The sequence below is a fragment of the Podarcis gaigeae genome, assembly GCF_964106915.1.
Source record: "Podarcis gaigeae genome assembly, chromosome: Z".
Classification (NCBI taxonomy): domain Eukaryota; kingdom Metazoa; phylum Chordata; class Lepidosauria; order Squamata; family Lacertidae; genus Podarcis; species Podarcis gaigeae.
This window is the reverse complement of record NC_139691.1, coordinates 38,892,355-38,912,877: the sequence shown is the minus strand read 5'-3', so window position 1 is coordinate 38,912,877 and position 20,523 is coordinate 38,892,355. Positions and strand designations below refer to the sequence as shown.

Below are 20,523 nucleotides of genomic sequence, written 5' to 3'. Positions count from 1 at the left end.
ATTGTATTTTAATATTCTGTTGGAAGCCGCCCAGAGTAGCTGCGGAAACCCAGCCAGATGGGTGGGGTATAAATAATAAATTAATAATAACAATAATTTTTATGTGCAATTTTGTCTAATATAATTTCCCCTAATATAATGCATTTTTGAATGCTGTTTTCCATTACATATGCAGTTATATGCACACTATTTAACCCAGTATATGGATTTTTTTGTACACATTTTGTGGCTTGAGAACTACTTTACAAGATTCAGAGAGGTGCAAATTTCAAAGGATAGCTGTGTTTCAGTCTGCACATTGTTCCAGAAAGTTCAAATTAGGTAAAATGCAAACTGAATTGAATTTCTCCCCTATTCACACCTGGGTGTAAGTTCCCCTGAAAACAATGATACTTCCTTCTAAGTAGACGTGCAGAGACATGCACTGTCAGTGTATCAAGCCAGTGAGGGGGGATTTAATTTGCCCAGGGAAGAGAAAAAACTCTCCAAGAGAATATTAAATTATTTAATCACCTTATTCTCTTCACTGCACAGATGTGTGACATTCTAGTCATAGGCCAAAATAAAATAAAATATGTTATTCCGTGTGCACACAATGCATCATTTAGAGCAACCCAGGCAAAAAGCAAAACAAAACCAACGCAGCGAGGAAGGTTGATGCTTCCATCAAGATAAAGAGCTGACACAGATCCTTACCTTCTCTTCCCAGGTTGGTTCTGAGTGCTGTGTCTGACTATTTTGCTGCAATGTTTACCAACGATGTCCGTGAAGCAAAACAGGAAGAAATAAAAATGGAAGGAGTGGACCCCGACGCACTGAAAGACCTTGTGCACTATGCATACACAGGTAAATTCCCTGCCAACTCTCTTATGCACAGCGGTTTCCAAATCAACAAACTGTATTATGCTCTTTCACACAAACAGTTGTGCGTATTTGGAGGCAGCTTGTGCCTGTGCTCATCGTGTTGTGCGAACAAGTCTAATATCTTGTGCAGTCACAAGAACACTTTCTTTGAGTTTCCCCCACAAAAAAGAACAATCCATTTTCATGCACCTCTCCCTCTCTCTCTCTCTCTCTCTCTCTCTCTCTCTCTCTCTCTCTGAAAATATTAAACCACACAGGTGTCTTGGAACTCAAAGAAGAAACAATTGAAAGCTTGCTGGCTGCTGCTTGCCTTCTTCAGCTCTCACAAGTCATTGAAGTCTGCTGCAACTTTCTCGTGAAGCAGCTCCATCCATCAAACTGTTTAGGGATTCGGTCCTTCGGAGATGCTCAGGGGTGCACAGAACTCCTGCGGGTGGCGCACGTGTACACTATGGTGAGGTCAAAGGAACAAGTTTCCTGGAACTAACTGCTGGGAGGTTAAAGCTAGAGAGGAACTGGCAAGTTGTGGTTGCAAATGGCTACAACAAGATTAAATGCCCAAGGAATCTGTACGGGGCACCATCAAGGTAAAACTTTGCAGCACATATCCAGGGCCCAGCTCAGCAGAATGAGTGACATGGCCTGTAAGCAGAGCAAGGCTTGCTCACCACTTTTTAAAGTATGTAAAATAGTATACAGTAGTACCTCTGCTTGTGAATGGGATCTGTTCCGGAGGCCCCTTCGCAACCTGAAAAAGCGCAACCTGAAGCACCGTATCTGCACAGGTGCGCGGCATGATTTGGTGCATACGCAAACACAATCTAGCACTTCTGCACATGCTCGAGCGGTGAAACCCGGAAGTAACCCTTTCTGGTACTTCCGGGTCGCCGTGGGACGCAACCTGAAAACATGCAACCTGAAGCGTCTGTAACATGAGGTATGACTGTACATTTGCAATCTAAAAAGAGCTACCCCCCCAGGTGAGAAAATGAAGAAGCAAACACTCAATTCCCCCTGCCTCCAATTTGAAATGAGAGGAAGGGCCATAGCTCACCTGCTTTGCCTGCAAGAGTTCCCCAGTTCATTTTCCAACTTTTCCAGGTGGGGCTGAAATCTTAGAGAGCTGATGCTAAGCAGCTACCAGATGGACTCTTGGTATCTGACTTTGTATAAGGCAGCTTCCAATATTCCTAAATCATCCAACCTCACAACAGGTAATCCTTATGTAGGCCTTCTGCTCAATCCCAACCCAACTGCCCCAAAGACTGATCAACGGAAAATGGACCCTGCCATTTCAATCAGCAAGCGCTAGGGGAATACTGTATCTGAAAACTGACATATATTCAACAATAACAAGAACCCCAAGCACTCTGCAGTTAGAAAACCAGCACAGCAAGCATTGGGCTGGAGCTCATATCCCTGATGTGTCTGATGCCTATTTGAAGGGAGGGTTGAAGGAATCTTTACAAAATAGCTTCTTCTCCCTGCCCCGCATGCTTCCTAAAGAGGTACAGTCCACTCTTCCATCACACTCACTGCATTTGCATACCCGCCAAGTGTCCTGAAAAAAAAAGGGAAATCCCGTTTTTTCATGCAAGACCACAGTTGCCATTTTGGGTGCCATGATCTTGCGAGTTCTTGCACAACACTCACACTGGAGAAAAAGCATTTTGTTTGGGGCTGCAATCTTGTGCGGCATCCCAAAATGTGTGTGTGAGATTGCACCCTGAAAAAGTGTTTTTTTCAGGGGGAGATTCCAGCGCGGTTCACGTGACTCGTCCAGGAAGATTCACACCCCAGTTTTTTTCTGAAAAAGTTGGCTGTTATGCATTTGTAGCTCCCTAGGTCTCATCAGAATTGGCACGACCTCAGGTCGTGATGGAAAGGGCTTGGTATAAGAGCCCATCTGCCTGACTCAATTTAATCTGAAGAGGTTTTTTTAATTTGCAACTGAGCTAATCGATTAGATGCACCGATTAAAACCATTCAAGCCTCTTCACTTCTACATTTCATCTTTTTTCAAAGAGCAAAAGGATGCCTTCTCCCCTTCCTCCTGTTTCAAGATGATAGGGCAAACGAAGGCTAGAATCCTCTTTCAACTGTCAATAAAGACAGCGGCTCCCCAAAGAGCACATTAGCTGTGGGTGGGGTTTGATGCCTTTGGTGGCAAGGAAAACACAGTGGTGCTTTTCAGAAAGGGAGCAAATGACTGGGTGTGATCGGGAGCTGGAACAAGCGGATATGTGAAAAATATCTATAATCTGAGGAGCAGAGAAGAGCATATACACTGTTGCCCATACCCCAGTGATTCAAAGCAGAGGAAGGAACAATTGAGACATGAGGTGAGAAAGAGGAAGCCTGCTGTGAAATAAAATCTAGGTATAAATATTGCAGAGGGGAAGAGTTAAGAGAACCTCTTCAAATGCACAAAGAGCAGCAATTCCTGGGTCTGAATGTGAAATGAAAGTGATGTGAGGCTGGGCACAAGCTCAGCCCAAGTTGCTGTTTGATTCAAAAGCAGCTTAAATCCCTGTGAAGCAAAATAAGAGAATTTCCATGGTTTTTGAAGCCACCAAGATGAGTTAAACTGGAGTGTACACGCTGCTGCTGAATTTTTATGACCCATGGTAGTGGTATTAAGGTGTGCAAGGCACTGGCTGCTTAGATTTCTGGATGGGTTGTAGGCCCTCTGCTCTTGGGGAGGGGGGCAGCTGAGTCCTCACACCTTCACTTGTAGAGAACCAGGAAGGTGCTTACCTTAGATCAGGCTTCCTCAACCTTGGCCCTCCAGATGTTTTGAGACTATAATTCCCACCATCCCTGACCACTGGTCCTGCTAGCTAGGGATCATGGGAGTTGTAGGCCAAAAACATCTGGAGGGCCAAGGTTGAGGAAGTCTGCTCTAGATACACCAGGAATTAAGTGAATGCTGGGCCATTAGGGCAAATGGAGAAATGCCCCACCAACCTCGGTCTGCCCTCAGCCAGCCCCCACTTATTTCCCTACTTCCCTATTTCCCCGGGGATTGGCATAGACCGCTGGATCTCCCCTCCATAGTTTCAGTGCTGCCCTTGTAGAACTCAGCAGGGAGGAGGAAAATGGGGGCAGAGAAAGAATTAGTTGTCTCTGTTGTTGGCGATGGTTCTACCTACTATCTTCCACCCTACCAGGCCCAATGGGCAAACACTGCCATGATTCCATCTAGCTCATCATTGTCAACAGGCTTGAGAATGAGGAGAGTGACTCCCAGCAATAAACACTCAATGGATATAAGAAGCAGCCTCTAAAAAGTGATGTGAGAAAAGATCATTATTATTTTAGATTTGTTGTGACTGATGTGAACTATTAACAGTCTCCTACCTGGGAAACTTGCTTTGACAAGCAAAAAACTGCTTACAGTCATACCTCATGTTACGGATGCTTCAGGTTACGTGTTTTTGGGTTGTGGACTGCAGGAAACCTGGAAGTACCATAACGGGTTACTTCCGTGTTTCGCCGCTCGCGCATGTGCAGAAGCACCAAATCGCGGCGGTGCCTGCGCAGACGCAGAGCTTCAGGATGTGAACGCTGCAGGTTGCGGACATGCCTCCATCATGGATTACGTCTGCAATCTGAGGTTCCGCTGTACTATAAACAGCTTGTGGTATTTCTGAAGCTCATCACATCTGAGTAGAGATTAATTCTGCATAGTTTTTAATCAGTTCATATAACTGATTAATGAAATGCTGCACTCCTACTTTATCCTAGAAATGTTAGCAAAAATATTGCATCCGGAGCTCAGAACTCCAGCTGAAGCATATTTCTCTAGAGACTTTGTTGGGATTAGGCAAGGAAGCTATGGAGTGATGAGTTATCTCTTTATTGTCAAAAGTACCCTTATATGTTAGGCGAAGACAGCCCTGTGTCTCTCAGCTCCTCCTAGGTGTGCACCCAATGAGGCATTAGCCACAACAGAGAGGCCTTGTCCCAATCTCAGCTTAAGTATCTTCCCCACTAGAGCTGCAGGCAAGCAGGCGAAGACTCCACCTGCATATAATCTGCTTCTGCTCCTCCCACTTCAGTCCTCTTCTGGTTTTGGGAGAGAGTGAAGTAGGAGAGGGGAGGGCAGGAGGAGGAGGTGAGGAAGCCCTTGACTCTATGTCAGCTGGACGTCTCTCTCCCTCCTCCTGCATCTGCACCTGTTCTTCACCCTCCAATCCTGCATCTTCTCCTGCCTCTGACTCTCAATCTCTTGGCTGTTACAGACTCCCTCAGATCACTGACCCCTTCTTCCAAGTCAGTCTCCAACCCTCCTTCTCCTGACGCCCACTCTTCAGTATCCAGCCACCACTCCCCAGCGTCCAACCATGCCCTGACACTAGAGTTAGAAGAAAGAAAAGTAGGCTACTTGTAATTGCAATACTATCCTCTCTGGGCCTCTAGGCTCATACGGGATAAAAGGCAGTATGAATGAAATTCTTGGGGGTTGGGCTAGATGGTGTTCAGTGTCCCCTTCCAGCTCTACAATTCTATGATTCTGTGAATGAACAAATATGTAAAATGCAGATGCCATGCTAAGTTGTGTTTTACTCCTTTCATTAGGAACACTTCACTGAGGTAATAAAGAACCAGGAATTTCTCTTGCTGCCTGCCGGTGAAATTGCTAAACTCCTGTCAAGCGATGACATCAACGTCCCAGATGAAGAATCCATATTCAAGGCATTGATGTTGTGGGTTCGGCACGACTTGCAACCCAGGCAGCGGGAGCTCGGAATGCTTCTCTCCTATATCCGATTGCCTTTGCTGTCCCCACAGGTAGGCCTCTGGATAGAATGCCTGAGAGATTTGATTTCTATGAATCCTTATGCACACTGACCTGATCCACACCTCCAGGGTAAATGTGCGGCTTGAGACATCATTATCCTGCTGATTTTGTGCTTCCCTAGATTTTGTGATACTGTTTTCAGCTCCAAACCTCCTGTTGTTATGACTGTTATTAATTTTTATTTTGTTTAAACCATTTTGAACCTACTCTTTATTGGTCACACAATCCTGGAGCGAGCAATCAGATTTCAAATAATATTTCATTGAAATTCACCTAATGTGAAAATCAAACCCTACACTAACAACTAGGACTGAGTGAGAAATTTGATTCAGATGACATTCAGGAATGTGAAGCCTACCTAATCTGCATTTTCTGAAACAGCGTGTAAACTGAAACACAACCATATTTGAAATTCAGACTTGCATGAATTTTGCAATGAAGGTCTCCAGCCAAGTAATGTGCAAAAATTCATATACTCATGTATATTTCAAATGCATATATAGATTTTTGTTAAAAAATGCACTGTATTAGGGAAAATTGCTTTGCAAAATGTAAGGATTGGGGGGATGTAGAAAAGTATAAAAACGTGTATATTGGAATACATTTTCAATAAAATGTTGATGAGCCCCTCACAATCTGATGTGGAAATGTGGATAATAACTGAAGCTGACCTATTTGTTATATCAGCCAAGTAAGGGCACCATTCTATCAAAAGAGTTGGGTGAATAGCCATGTTTTTACCTTTGGTATTGCTTTCACCTAGTAAAAACCTTCTGCTGGCAATTAGTTTAATTTAATGTTGGAAGGATGACTATGGGACTGTACTCCTTTCATTAGAAGACAATAGGGATATGTCAGCAATCTTGGCACTTAGGTTGGAGCCAAAGCTGGAGGCATCAGAGAGCAGAAGCTGGCCAGGTCTGGTGGTAAATCACATGGCACCTCCCATTGGAGACCAGGCTGTGCTTGTGTGAGAAACTGTGAGTGGAATTGTTTCCTATAATTCCCCCATCCAGACATCCCAATAGTATCATAGGATCATCAGACCATGGAGAAGTGCTTTGGTAATGCACTGAGGAGGTCAAATTCTGGGGATAAGAGATGGGAAACAATCTTCCAAGCTATGACAAGAAGGTTGAGGATGATAGGGAGTGGGATTTGATTTAGGAAGCTTGACAGCAGTTCCCCAAGCCAGGAGTCAGCATGGTTAGGCATCTACTGAAGTTCATGCACCAGTAGGTAAGTTCACTGCTGACCTGCCAACTTCATTCCCCAAAATTGCAGTTGAATTCCAACATTTTGTTTAGTCTTGTGTGTGCAAACTAATATGCACAGAAGCCCATGCAACCTGAATCCTGGGTCCTGTTGGCCCACTTGCCAACTCTCTCCTCCCATAGCCAGCTCCAGGTGTGGAAGAGGAGAAGGATCAGTAGCAGCAACACCAGACACGAGGAGGATTTCCAATGGCTGTCTCAGGGTCCCCACTAATTATTATGATGCCCTGTGGCCCATAACATCTGGAGAAAGACTTGGCTGATATATATAGAAATGACCTTTTGATTACATCAATATGAACACCAAGACTTTGTATGTCTCAGCTATTAGCAGATCTGGAAAACAGCCCCATGTTCACTGATGACCTTGAGTGCCAGAAACTTCTCATGGAAGCAATGAAGTATCACCTGCTACCAGAAAGGAGGTCTATGATGCAGAGTCCTCGTACTAAGCCTAGGAAGTCCACCGTGGGCTCTCTCTATGCTGTGGGGGGTATGGATGCCACCAAAGGTAAACTGACAAAGTGACCTCTGGCCTATGAAAACTTAGTTCACAATAAATGTAGTTAGCATGTAAGGATGTAAGGATGGGGTAGCCAACATGCTATTCTCCTGATGTTTTGGACTACAACTCCCACTATCCCTAATCATTTATTATGCTGACTGGAGATGATGACAGTTATAGCCCAAAACATCTGGCAGGTACCCACTGGCTACTCCTGATACAAAGCCAGGATAGGGAATCTGGGTCTCTCCAGATGTTGGACTCCAACCATCATTGGCCACTGGAGATTATTGATGAGGATGAGCACAACTGTGGCAACAGTTTAGATGAACTACAGCAATCGATATTAGCAAGCTGTGCTCTGACTACTAGATCGCTCAGTCCACAATTCCTTTGCCTTTTGAGAGGCTACCAGGCACTGCCTATACAATTCCAAGTACATTTTCACATCACAGGCAAAATGGGATGGTGAAAAGAGTACTGGGCTTGGAATATGGAGCTCAATTCAGACTAGGATGGGCAGATGCAAAAGAGGTCAGGGCTCCTGTATTTAAATAGCTGTGTAGGAAAGGGAATTTTAGCAAGTGTAGTGACCTCTTCTACACAACTACGAGAGGAGTCCTGCCCTCTTGCATCTTCTTTCACCAGCTTCAGCTAGGAAGACAGCTATGGGCATTCCTGGATCGGGATAGCTTGACCACAGTTGTCCACGCAAAGTTGGATTACTGCAATGTGCTCTATGCGGGACTACCCTTGGAGTGGCTCCGCAGGCTACAGCTGGTGCAAAACCTGGTGACTAGGTTGCTTGTGAGGGCAAACTACCACTGGCAATCTGCTACTGGGTCAGGTTCAAGGTGTTGTTACTATCATAAAAGACTCTCTACAACTCAGGACCAGGTGACTTGAGGGACCAGCGTATCCATTATATACTCAGCAGGCCACTGTGGTCTGTGGGGGAGCTTCTCCTTCAGGTTTCAAAGATACTCTGTAGAACATCACTCCTATTGAGATATAACAGTTGACCACTATCTGCACTTTGGAAAACAGCTGAAGACATTTTTGTTTCCCAGCTGGAAGTATGCTTATTTTGTATTTTATTGCATTTTGTACACTGCCTTGAGACATAATGTGTGTGGAACGCCCATAATTTAATATAATCGCCATCACCACCAACCACCCCACCTTAATTAAAAGGCAACTTCCTGTGTTTACTAATCTACCTTTACATTATTATTACTATTGATTTATTAATATCCTTATAAACAACTGTCTCAAAGCAATTTACACCAAATATATTTTAAAACAGATAAAAATACAAAAACATACAAAGTAGACACTCATGGTAAAGACCCATTCATCCAGATGGGAAAGCCCATCAGAGCAAGATGGTCTTAAATTGTTTCTGGAAAGTGCAGATAGCTGGTACCTGTTGGATCTTGACAAGAATGATGCTCCACAGAACTGGGGAGCCACAATAAAGCCCTGCCCCAAATCACACCTTGCACCTGTTGGCATTGCCAAGCTATGACCCTGTGCCCCCTCCACCAGGTATTGCTAATTCTGCATACAGTATTTTGAATCCTCAACAGGGAATGCAGGTGTAAGCTCTGGAAGATAAGGCAATTCACCTATAAACCAAAGCCTATCTGATTCCATCTGCCACTTTTAAAGTGCCACACTTTTTTTTTTAAAAAAAGCGAACAAATAGGTTTATATTCCACTGCTACCTGCAGAAACTGTAACCTTACCCCCACAGCATACAACCCACAGAAAAGCAATTATTCAAAGAGATTGTAGTGTTACTTGCTACTGCAGAAATTGCTAGCAAGATTGGATGTTTGAACTAATTTCAAACACGCCGTCTTGCCACCATATTACATTTCGTTATATGGAATGAATATTAACATTATTCAGATACAGTTGCTCACACTGCTCCCAAGGTAAAAAAAGAGAGAGGAAAAAAGCACAGCACTTTAGATCCTCAGGATGAAGGGGAGAAAATGGTTTGGATTGCATTGTGTTTCTTGTGCAATCATAATGGACACATAGGAGATTGAAGCTGAAGTCCGAGCCTTAAGATCTTTGCTTTAGTGGCTGACCTTTAGAATTGAATGGACAGGAGTGGAATGAATTAGAATTAATTGGAATTTCACAGTTGAAAATAGCAACACTGGTTGCCTCGCTTCAGAAAGGATATTGTAGAGCTGGAAAAGGTTCAGAAAAGGGCAACCGAAACCATCAAGGAATTGGTGCAACTTCCCTCTGAGGAAAGGTTACAACTTCTGGGGCATTTTAGTTTAGAGAAAAGGCAGGTAAGAGATGAAATTATAGAAGTCGGTAAAATTATGGATGTCAGGGAAAGTGGACAGAGTAAAGTTTTTTGTCCCTTTCTCATAACCCCAGAATTCAGGGACACTCAATGAAGCTGAATGTTGGAAGACAAAAGAAAATACTTCTTTACACTGTTAAACAATGGAATTGCCACCAACTAGGGTGGATTTAAAAGAGAAATGCAGGAAGATAAGAATATCAGTCCCTACTAGTTGTGATGGCTGCTGTTCTCAGGCCTAGCTTGTGGGCTTCACATAGACATCTGGTTGGCCTGATCCTGCTCTCTCTCTCTTTTTTTTATCCCTTTACAAAAAGATTAAAAAACATCATGCACCACTCAGTCTGTGAATATACCCCTAGCTACAGGGTACAAGTCTTGGGTGTTTGCCACTCTACTTTTCCAGCCTATTTCTGCATGCATGTAGTTCATTTTCCACACTCTGTTACTTGTCACTGGTACACATCGCCACACCATCATTTTAGAATTTTGACCAGTTCCTATCCTTGAAGCGAACTCTAAAAAAACTTCTTAACCATCAAATATTTAATGGTGCCTTGCACTTCCATGTATTTCAAGCACAAATACTTTCCACGTACAAATTCTCAAGATATCTCAGTTATATAAGTGGTTAAAATTGGCTGCTCATTATCTCCAAACAGTGTCAGTCATATCACTGAATGTTCATGAATATTCCATTGCCACCACTATTCTGTAAGATTCTCCTTCAAATTCACTATTCATATATTTTCAACAGGCACTACCACCATTGAGAAATACGACTTGAGGACAAACAGCTGGATCCAAATTGGAACCATGAATGGAAGGCGGTTACAGTTCGGGGTTGCTGTGATTGACAACAAGCTGTACATTGTAGGAGGAAGAGATGGCCTGAAAACATCCAATACAGTCGAATGTTTCAATCCAGTAACCAAAGCCTGGACTGTGATGCCCCCAATGTCAACCCACAGGCATGGTTTAGGTAAGAGCACTTGCAAAACTATCTTCTACTTAAACTGGCAATGACAGTTTGTCACACATTAAACATGCACTTGCCGTGCAATGACTCTCCAGAGACCTCTAACTGAGAACAGGTCTACTCATACCTTGAGAACAGGTCTATGTATTCCTAGCCATCCCTTGACATTAGATGCATGTGTGAATGGACCACTGTGATTCAATGATCACAGTAAGAGCTTTCCTATCATAGCTCAAACACAACAACTTGGATCCAGCGTTGGTGGAAGTCAGAACTACGTGTGTTACTGGGCTTTCCCAGCCCTCCTCTTCACTGCAATTATTACAAAGAGAATGTTTTGAGTACACACACAGAGTTAAAAATGGGATGGAATGCACTGTATGAAACAGACATGGTAGCTAAGTGAAGACCATTCCACCCATCCCTACTCCATAGCCATGAAGCTTCACAGGCTGTTCACAGCCCCAGAGATTCCTTGTCCTGTATTGTTGCATGAATTTCAGTGTTGTGTTTTGTTGTGTGACTGTTATGCCAGTTATCCACCATATGGCTCTACTGGGTGGATGGCGGGGTGTAGGTGGGGAACACGAATACGTAATTAAACAGATGTGCCTCTACATTAATATCTACTACTTTCCTCCCAACTCTGATTTTCATCCAAAGGTGTAGCAATGCTTGAAGGGCCAATGTATGCGGTGGGAGGCCACGATGGATGGAGTTACCTCAACACAGTGGAAAGATGGGACCCTCAGGCCCGGCAGTGGAATTACGTCGCTAGCATGGCAACACCAAGGAGCACTGTGGGGGTTGCAGCACTGAACAGCAAGTATGTACAACACTCAGAGATAAGCTCAATTGATTAGACCATGGGGCTGATAATGCTAAGGTTACAGGTTTGATCCCTGTATGGGATAGCTGCATTTTGGGGGTCAAACAAGATGACCCTCAGTGTCTCTTCCAACCATAGCTGTCAACCTTTCCCTTTTTTGCGGGAAATTCCCTTATTCCAGCGCCGTTTCCCGCTGCTTCCCGCTGCTATCTCGGATTGTTAGTGTTATGTACTGAAGTTCTCACCCTGGGCAAGCAGGGGGATACTGTAGATAGTTATGCAAATAAGGGATCGAAAGTGATGTTCAGTGATTGGATAGTTTTAGAAAATTGTTACAGTTACGTTGTACTGGAGCTCTATATAAGCAGGCTGACTGAACCCTTCAGTTCAGTTATGTCCTGGCCTGTGAATAAACAAGAGCTGTCTGAAGAATCGCTGTGTCGTCTGATATGTTCACCCACAACTTAACAGTTAGATATCCCGTAGACTGTCCCTGGGACAGGTGAGGCTGCTGATCCCTTATTTTTAAGGCTCCCCAGGGACAGGTGAGGCTACTGATCCCTTATTTTTGAAGCTGCTGATCTCTTATTTCCAAATCTGAAAGTTGACAGCTATGCTTCCAGCTCTACTATGATTCTATGATTAACCCTGAAGAGACACTGCCAGTCAATGTAGACCAGAGATGGAGAACCTTTGGCCTTTTGGATGTTGTTGTACTGCATCCCCCCCAATCACCCTTAAGCACTGGCCATGCTGGCAACACCTGATGGGAGTTCAACAACATCTGGAGGGCCACATATTCTACATCGTTGTTGTAGAGCAAGATGAACCGGTGGCATGCTTCCTGCGTCCTTCCTCCAAAATCTGGGCAATTAGACAAGATTCCTTCATGTCTTGCTTATCCTGCTGTTATAGGCTGTATGCTGTTGGCGGGCGAGACGGCAGCTCCTGCTTGAAATCCATGGAGTGCTTTGACCCCCACACAAACAAGTGGAGCATGTGCGCATCCATGTCAAAGCGGCGTGGAGGGGTTGGTGTTGCAACCTACAACGGGTTTCTCTATGCCGTGGGTGGTCATGATGCTCCTGCTTCGAATCACTGTTCTCGGCTTTCGGACTGCGTAGAAAGGTAGGGGCGTTTTTAAAAATTGTTACTGCATGTATATAAACCTCCTTTTCTTCAAGGAGGTCAAGGTGACATAAAATATTCCCCAACTCCAACGTTATCCCCACAACAACCCTATGAGGTAGTTCAGGATGAGAGAAGGTGACTGGTTCAACGTCACCCCAGTGAGGTTCATGCCCAGGTGGGGGTCTGGTCACCGTCTCATGCTGTAACCATTATGCCACACCGCATAAAGGAATTAAATGATTGAAATCTTCCTTTGTGCATCGAAACAGATGTTTTAGGTTTGAACAACATGCTGCATTTATTCGCCAGAGAAAATAATTTAGAAAATTAGGGATGCAGTTGGAGGGCCTCCCAAAGAATGAAAGTTAAAATTAGGGAAGTGATCGTATTGTACCTGTGTGCCGCTTTGTAAATTTATAGATTCTTATTGGAGGTGTGGAACTTTCTGGAAGCCACATATGTTGGCAGGGCCGTATTAAGCATATCCAGATCAGGGCCGTCTTAAGCATACCCAGCGCCGTGGTGCAAAGATCCCTCCAGCGCCCCCCCTTTCCCAGAGTTGTCAACCTTTTACCAAGCCTCTGTGGGGATCACTCTCCACTGTGGAGGCTTGGGAGGCAAGCTGCATGCCTGCCAGCCATATGGTTGACAGGGCACAGCTGGCAGCCGTGGAGGGAAAGGGGAGGCTGCCAGCAAAGCCATGCAGCTCCCCCACTCACTGGGATGCCCCTGAGAGACCAGCGCCCTGGTGCAACGTGCCAGTAAACCCAATAGGAAAGACGGCTCTGAGGACCATAAGCAACAATGCATATAAAATCGACATTTATACAGGCTAGGTCCTACACACATGCACACACTCTTCTTTATTTTCCTTCTATGGTAGCGAGAAGCATGATCCGTATTCAAGGACATATTCAAGGCAGGCAAAAACACTCAAGGAGGATGCAAAACAGAGTCAGTGGCAGATAGGGGAGAAGTCCTGAGGCACAGGCAGAGAGGCTTGGAGGTCTGAATTTGGGCCTGAGGTTTCCCACCCCTGATTTATCTGAAGCAAATGCTGCTTCTCTTAATTCCAAATGTATGCTGTATGCACACTTTCCATCTAACAATGAATGGTAGCTTTGATTTATTAAACTGCAAAAGGCTTCTATACTAAGAATCCATCAATTTCTTCAAAAGGCAGCTTGCTGATACCTAAAATTCCTTAAAGCGTGCACAGACTAAAACATTTCTATGAATTATTATAGCCATCCAGCAAATAGTAATAATAATAATAACAATAAATGCTTGGCTTTTTCTGGAGACATTTGCTTGATGTCCTCTAAATGGAAAGGGAGAAAAGAATGGGTGATTGGCTGTCACTGTTGCTGCTGTATGCTTCAACTCAGTCATTTTATATTGTAACTAAGAAGAAAGGACTAGATCATAAGTCAAGAGTGCCATCTTGTGGCTGCAGGAAGCATGATTATATTTCTTCATCGTGGCTCAATATGGAGTCTTGAGAACCTTTACCAGCTCAGATTTGGGGGACTGGGTGTGGGGGAAGTTTTCCCAAAGCAGTGTCACTCCTGCCTGTTAATCTGGATGCCTTTGTTTTCTCTTTGATTAATCTTTGCTGCTGCTAGGTATACCTACTGCCCCAATGCCATTGATTCCTTCCTCCCCAGATGGCGAACGTTGCTTCCTTTTCCTGCCTTCACTCTGATTATTCTACCCTGAAGCCAGATCAGAGTGAGGGCACAAGTGGGATGTGACATGTCCTGTCTAGAGAGGAAGAAACAGAAGGAACTTTGCAGGGGTGGGGAGGGGGAAGAGAAAGTAGCATGTAGTATAAGAGATGAGGATGAATGCTACTGGGTATTTAATTCACCCTCTTCAATTTCCCACGCCCAAAATGGCCCCTTCCAATGGGGTACTGCAGCTGAAGGAGGCATTTAAAGGTAAAGGTAAAGGTACCCCTGCCTGTACGGGCCAGTCTTGCCAGACTCTGGGGTTGTGCGCCCATCTCACTTAAGAGGCCAGGGGCCAGCGCTGTCCGGAGACACTTCCGGGTCACGTGGCCGTTTACCTTCCCGCTGGTAAGTGGTCCCTATTTATCTACTTGCACCCGGAGGTGCTTTCGAACTGCTAGGTTGGCAGGCGCTGGGACCGAGCAGCGGGAGCGCACCCCGCCACAGGGATTCGAACCGCCGACCTTTCGATCGGCAAGTCCTAGGCGCTGAGGCTTTAACCCACAGCGCCACCTGCGTCCCTCTGAAGAAGGCATTTAAGCTTAGTTATTTTATTTACTTATCTATTCTACTAATAACTGCAAAGATCTACATAAATACTCTAGGTATGATCCGAAAACAGACACTTGGACCACTGTAGCACCTTTGAGCGTACCCCGTGATGCTGTTGGGATCTGTCCTCTTGGAGACAGGTTGTACGCAGTGGGTGGTTACGATGGACAAACCTACCTGGATACGGTGGAATCTTATGATGCACAAAACAATGAATGGATAGAGGTAATTTGCTTGTTATTGCATTTATATCCCGCTTTCCCTCCAAGTAGCTCAAGCTTCTTTACATAGTTCTCCTAACCTCCCCTTTTTTGTTCTCACAACAACCCTGTGGGATAAATTATGCCGAGAAGATGGTTGCTAGCCAAAGGTCATCTGAGGAGCTTCATGGCTGAGTGAGTCTAGCCTGCTTACAGCTACACTACACAACACCGTCTTGCCACTAACCAAGGAATGCCCACCTGTCTCTATTGCTCTTCCAGATGTACCAACCCCAGCTGCTCCAGGGTCTCTCTTTCCCTCAAATGTTTACACCCATTATCCCTGGCTGCCCCTTCTGCTTAAGCCTGACTCCCAAGACATCTCAAGTGTAATTATTCTGTAAAGTCTCTGGTACAAGTCCTTACTCTGCACAGAAACTGAACTTTAGTGTGTGTAACTGTATTTCTCCCATATTAGTTACTTTGCCCAAGTCTTCCTCCCCCCCCCTCTGTCAAAGTTTACATTGTAAGGGTCTTGGGGCAGGGATCTACCTTTTTGTCTATGTTACTCTGTAAGGCAATTAAGAGATAAGCAGCAGTTTTTAAGCAGATGTTGGATGGCCATCTTTCAGGGATTCCCCCAAAAGTACCCCTCCTTTAACACCCCATACACCCCAACAATAGCCCTAGCAATAGCAATATACAGTGGTACCTCTAGTTGTGGACACGATCCGTTCCAGGGTGCCGTTTGCACCCCAAACAGTCCACAACTAGAGTGGTGCTTCTGTGCAAGCGTGGAGCACGATAGAGCAGTTCTGCGCATGTGCGAAGCGTGCAGAACGCTTCTGCGTATGCGCGTGTGGTTTGCTGTGTTCGCAAGCCAAAAAGACCCAACATGAACCTAACGCAACATGAGGTATGACCGTAGTATTTAGAGGGAAATTATATGCTGTTCTTAATTAATTTAGATTACGGCTGGGGAAACTTTCACCCTCGAGGTGATGCTGGGCTCCCACCATCCTTGGGCTGGAACCCAGATGGAGTTTGGGTTTGACATCCAAAGGGCAGCAGTCCCCCTCCTACCGATTCAGAATGGCATGTTAGGTGGAGTTAACAGAGCACATTCTGTTTGCTGTTTTTTAGGAAGTTCCAGTCAATATAGGAAGAGCCGGCGCCTGTGTTGTAGTCGTGAAGCTGCCATAACAGACCATTTCCAGGTGTGAAATATTAATAAGAAGCATGGCAGAAGAGGAGATGCATCCTTGAAAACAACACAAAGCGCTTCCACTACAGGAGGAGGAAAGACAAGGATGAGCCCGTGTGGAGCCTGAGCACGAAAATCACATTTTCTGCATTCCAAAGACACACTTGGCAGGTGTTTGATCATCATGGGTGATGTTAATCTCTATCTGTAGGGAGGATCTGGGTACACACTGTGCATCAATAGAGAGAGCCTCATTCTAAAGCAATTCTGTGTCAAGAACAGCTGAGTGTGCAGCTGAAAATGAAACCTGTATCTCTCCCCACCCCCCCCCATAATTGCTTACACTTGCATTATAAGAACCCCTGGACAGCTTGAAATGGAGAAGGAGGGCAGGGAGCCATGTGGAGCCTTGAATCACTATTCCCTTATCAGAAAGACGCCTTACGTAGTCTCCTCCTCATGCACAAAGATACCTCTGCAGGGTCTTTTCTGCATCACTTAGCATCCATGAACAGTTGCCAGGACCCCAGGACTTTGGCAGGGCTCATTGCTAATGCTTGCCTCTTTTGTGCTTTTTCAGGCCTTGCCCCTGGTTTTGATCACCATCGGTTAGCAGGATCTAGTTGCCCTTAAAGTTTCTCACAGTGCTCTTGACCTGGGGTCGTATTGCAGGTGGAAAAATACAAGGGTAGCTAGGCACAGCTGGCCAGTGCTGCGCAGAGCACTGCTACTGCAGCAAGATGTCCACTGATGGAAGGCAGTGCTGAGAGGGCACATTGTTCAGGGCCACTTAATGCTTGAGCTGACCCTGATTCTTTGGATTCTGTGACAAATCTAGACCAGGAGTGGGCAACTTAGCACATGTTGGCACTGTGGTGGCTATGCAGCTATGGAATCTCTGAGCATCCCCTGTCACTGTCCACATGGTCATAAGGTAGCAAGGGGGGTTACTTTCTTCTCCTTTCAAAAGTACATACGGTTGAAGGAGGAAGTTGGAAAAGTGCCACTCTTTTCTCACATCCTCTTTCAACTCTAAGGTTTTTGTGTGTGTGTGTGATTCAGATTAATTATATTGGTTCTAACTTTGACCCAGAACCCTTGTAGAATCTCTCTCTCTGTGTGTGTGCGCACATGTGTTTCATCTTTTTTGTCTTTGGGTGGGGACGTGTTGATCTGGGAGAGGGTGGGAATGCAGCCCTTGCTCAAAATGTGGCCAATGTCGTAAAAAAGAGGTCAGTGGCTCCTAATATAGGCATTGCTTACGTATTACCCAATGAGTTAAAGGGGGAGGGGGAAAGCAGATTGTGATTGCAGAAATAAAATACTTGGTAGGTTATAAGCAGCAACTCGATATGATAATCTTTATTGTCATTCTCCCATACAGAACAACAAAATTGAAAAATCTACATAAAACATTCAAAACCTAACAAGCCTGCTATCCCAGCTATCCCAACCTAGTTAGCCCACTAAAAACTCTGATACACTATTTTAAAATACAATATACTCCCATAGAGACTCCTTACACTGCGTTTAAAACCAAAATCGCATTTGGGTAGAAACTGTTTCTCAGGCGGCTAGTCCTAGTCTTTGTAACCCTGTACCTTCATCCAGAAGGCAGAAGCTGAAAGAGATAATTTCTGGGGTGCGCACTACCCTCCGCTATCTCTGCAGCTTTCTTATGGCACCTGGAAGCATAAATTTGATCTAAGGTAGGAAGAGTGCACCCAATTATTCTCTCCGCAGTCTTTACAAACCTGGACAGCATTGTTTTTCCCCTGGCTGCTCAGCTCTCAAACCACACACACAGACCATAAGTTAATGCACTCTCCACAGTACAATGGTAAAATGCCATCAACAGGTCCTTTGAGAGATTGTTTTTCTGGAGGATTCTCAGAAAATAAAACCTCTTCTGTGCTCTCTTCATTAGGCCTTTGCTGTTTTCTCCCCAGGTTAGGTCGTCTCTCAACTCCATTCCCAGAAATCGAAACACCGAGACCTGTTCCACGAATTTCCCCTCAATAATAATAATAATAACAACACTCAAATACAGTGTCACACTGATGTTCCTGGAACTGCTAATGGAAAAATGATTATAAGACTTATTATGGAAGTGGTCTTTAGTGTTTCTGAACACAGGACTCTGCTAGCATGGGCCCAGTTTTTGTTTTGTAAATGTATTATATGCGTAACCCTGCTGCATGTAGATCTGCCCTCTTTTGTTTGCTTTCCTTCCTCCTCTGACAGAAAAAAAGGTCACTGCAGTGCTGCTTCCACCCACATGAGGTCATGTGCTTCCAGTTCTCCAGTTGAGGACTAGTGTATTGCAAACGCATGATTGCAAATGCACCCAGAATCTCTCTGCTTTGTTGGGCAGAGACTTTAGCACCAAATAGAAGTCCTCAGGAGAAGGTGGTGCGATGTGGCAAACCTTGTTGGTTGGGCCATCCATGCTCCCCCTACAGTTCTCCCACTTGCGACAGATCAGCCTAGGCCCCTGCAAAGAGTTGCATGTCTTGCAAGCATCAGAGTGCTTATAGAAGGGGTGGGGAGCCTCAGGCCCAAAAGGACCCAATGAGACCCTGCTCACTGGCATTGCATCACATCACATCTCCCTTGCTGAAATGTGCCATTGAACTCTCATAGTGCCTCTTGCTTGCTTGCCTGGTTTGTGGATGCAGAGGTCTGTATGTGCAAGTATAGAAACTAACTTACTGTCCAAAGCTAGCTTTCCCATTCATTGACCTGCTCACTTTTGCCCCTGGTTCTGCACAGCCCAGGTCTGTGGCTCATAGAAGGTTGCCCCAGAAATTCTTTAGCTCAAAAACGTTCCTCACCCCTGGTTTAAGTAAACACAACCAACCCCCAACCCCTTCCCTAACAAAACATCACAGACCATCAGCTTTAAGTCTTTCACTGTGGTACCTCAGGAAGGTGGCAAGGTCCCAACATTGTCTGAGGACACAGCTACATTGGGAAAGAAAAAAGTGCTTTATATGTCTTTGTATATATGTCTTTGTATATGCATTATAAAGGGACGCAGGTGGCGCTGTGGGTTAAAGCCTCAGCGCCTAGGACTTGACGATCGAAAGGTCGGCGGTTCGAATCCCTGCGGCGGGGTGCGCTCCCGCTGCTCGGTCCCAGCGGCTGCCAACCTAGCAGTTCAAAAGCACCTCCGGGTGCAAGTAGATAAATAGGGACCGCTTACCAGCGGGAAGGTAAACGGCGTTTCCGTGTGCGGCTCTGGCTCGCCAGAGCAGCGATGTCACGCTGGCCACGTGATCCGGAAGTGTCTCCGGACAGCGCTGGCCCCTGGCCTCTTGAGTGAGATGGGCGCACAACCCCAGAGTCTGGCAAGACTGGCCCGTACGGGCAGGGGTACCTTTACCTTTACCTTTATATGCATTATAATGCTGTGACACCAGATGGCGCTGTGGAGTTCTGCTTTTGCTAACCCGATTTGTCATACAAGAATTGTAAAGTTGGAAGGGACCCCAAGATAACCTAGTCAACTAATGTCAACTAAGGAATGTCAACTCAGGCATCCATGACAGGTGGCCATCCAACCTCTGTCAAAAAGAATCCTGTAGACCGTAATCTGCTAGGGGTGCTGAAAGTTGTTGGGAGACCCCTATTCCCCTCACGGAGCTACAGTTCTGGAGTGTTTTAACAAGTAATCTCTGTTCCCAGGGAACCATGGGAATTGTTATGTGAGAGGAATAGGCGTCTCCTGACAACTTTCAGCACTCTTAACAGTTCATAAGATTCTCTAGGGGGAGCCATGACTTGTTTAAAGTAGTATAATACAGATTTAATTGTATGGTGTGTTTGTGTCCTTGGTCCTACTCAGCTCAATGGGGTTTAACTTCTGGATAAACATTGGGCTGCCTAGGACATGCTACATCAGGGATAGGGAACCTCAGGCCCAGAAGCCACATGTGCCCCCCCCCCAGGATTCTCTGTTTCACCCCCAGGGTCACCTAGGCCACACCTCCTCCAAACTCACACTCCTTCACCTCCTTGCTTTGTTTTTGACTGGCTGGAATGTGTCCTTGAGCTCTGATCATGCCTCCTGCTCTTGTGGGTGGGGAACTGAGAGAGGTGTGTGAGTTTGTATAGAAACTA

At 45.2% G+C, this 20,523-nt stretch overlaps 1 protein-coding gene and 1 long non-coding RNA gene across 4 annotated transcripts in view; one reads left to right on the top strand and one right to left on the bottom strand.

Moving 5' to 3' along the window:
- KLHL4 (kelch like family member 4) overlaps nt 1-17,671 on the top strand; it is a 43,047-nt gene extending 25,376 nt beyond the window's left edge. The window contains exons 3-12 of one of the 3 annotated variants that reach the window (XR_014560312.1): nt 710-846; nt 1,122-1,318; nt 5,446-5,658; nt 7,267-7,453; nt 10,534-10,758; nt 11,419-11,581; nt 12,500-12,712; nt 15,051-15,222; nt 16,341-17,009; nt 17,089-17,671. Coding sequence is in view for 2 of the 3 variants with exons in the window: in XM_083722872.1 (XP_083578998.1) it covers nt 710-846; nt 1,122-1,318; nt 5,446-5,658; nt 7,267-7,453; nt 10,534-10,758; nt 11,419-11,581; nt 12,500-12,712; nt 15,051-15,222; nt 16,341-16,400 (1,567 nt within the window). In the remaining variant the exon portion in view is untranslated. Of the gene's footprint in view, nt 1-709; nt 847-1,121; nt 1,319-5,445; nt 5,659-7,266; nt 7,454-10,533; nt 10,759-11,418; nt 11,582-12,499; nt 12,713-15,050; nt 15,223-16,340 lie in introns of all 3 variants that reach the window. The other 2 variants (XM_083722872.1, XM_083722873.1) reach the window with 2 other exon arrangements.
- A 945-nt stretch (nt 17,672-18,616) lies between these two features.
- LOC310837075 lies at nt 18,617-19,878 on the bottom strand. The gene is made up of 2 exons (XR_014560410.1): nt 19,781-19,878; nt 18,617-19,388 (listed from the first exon to the last, which is right to left on the bottom strand). It is a non-coding gene; the product is annotated as an uncharacterized lncRNA (long non-coding RNA).
- Between the last annotated feature and the right edge of the window lie 645 nt (nt 19,879-20,523).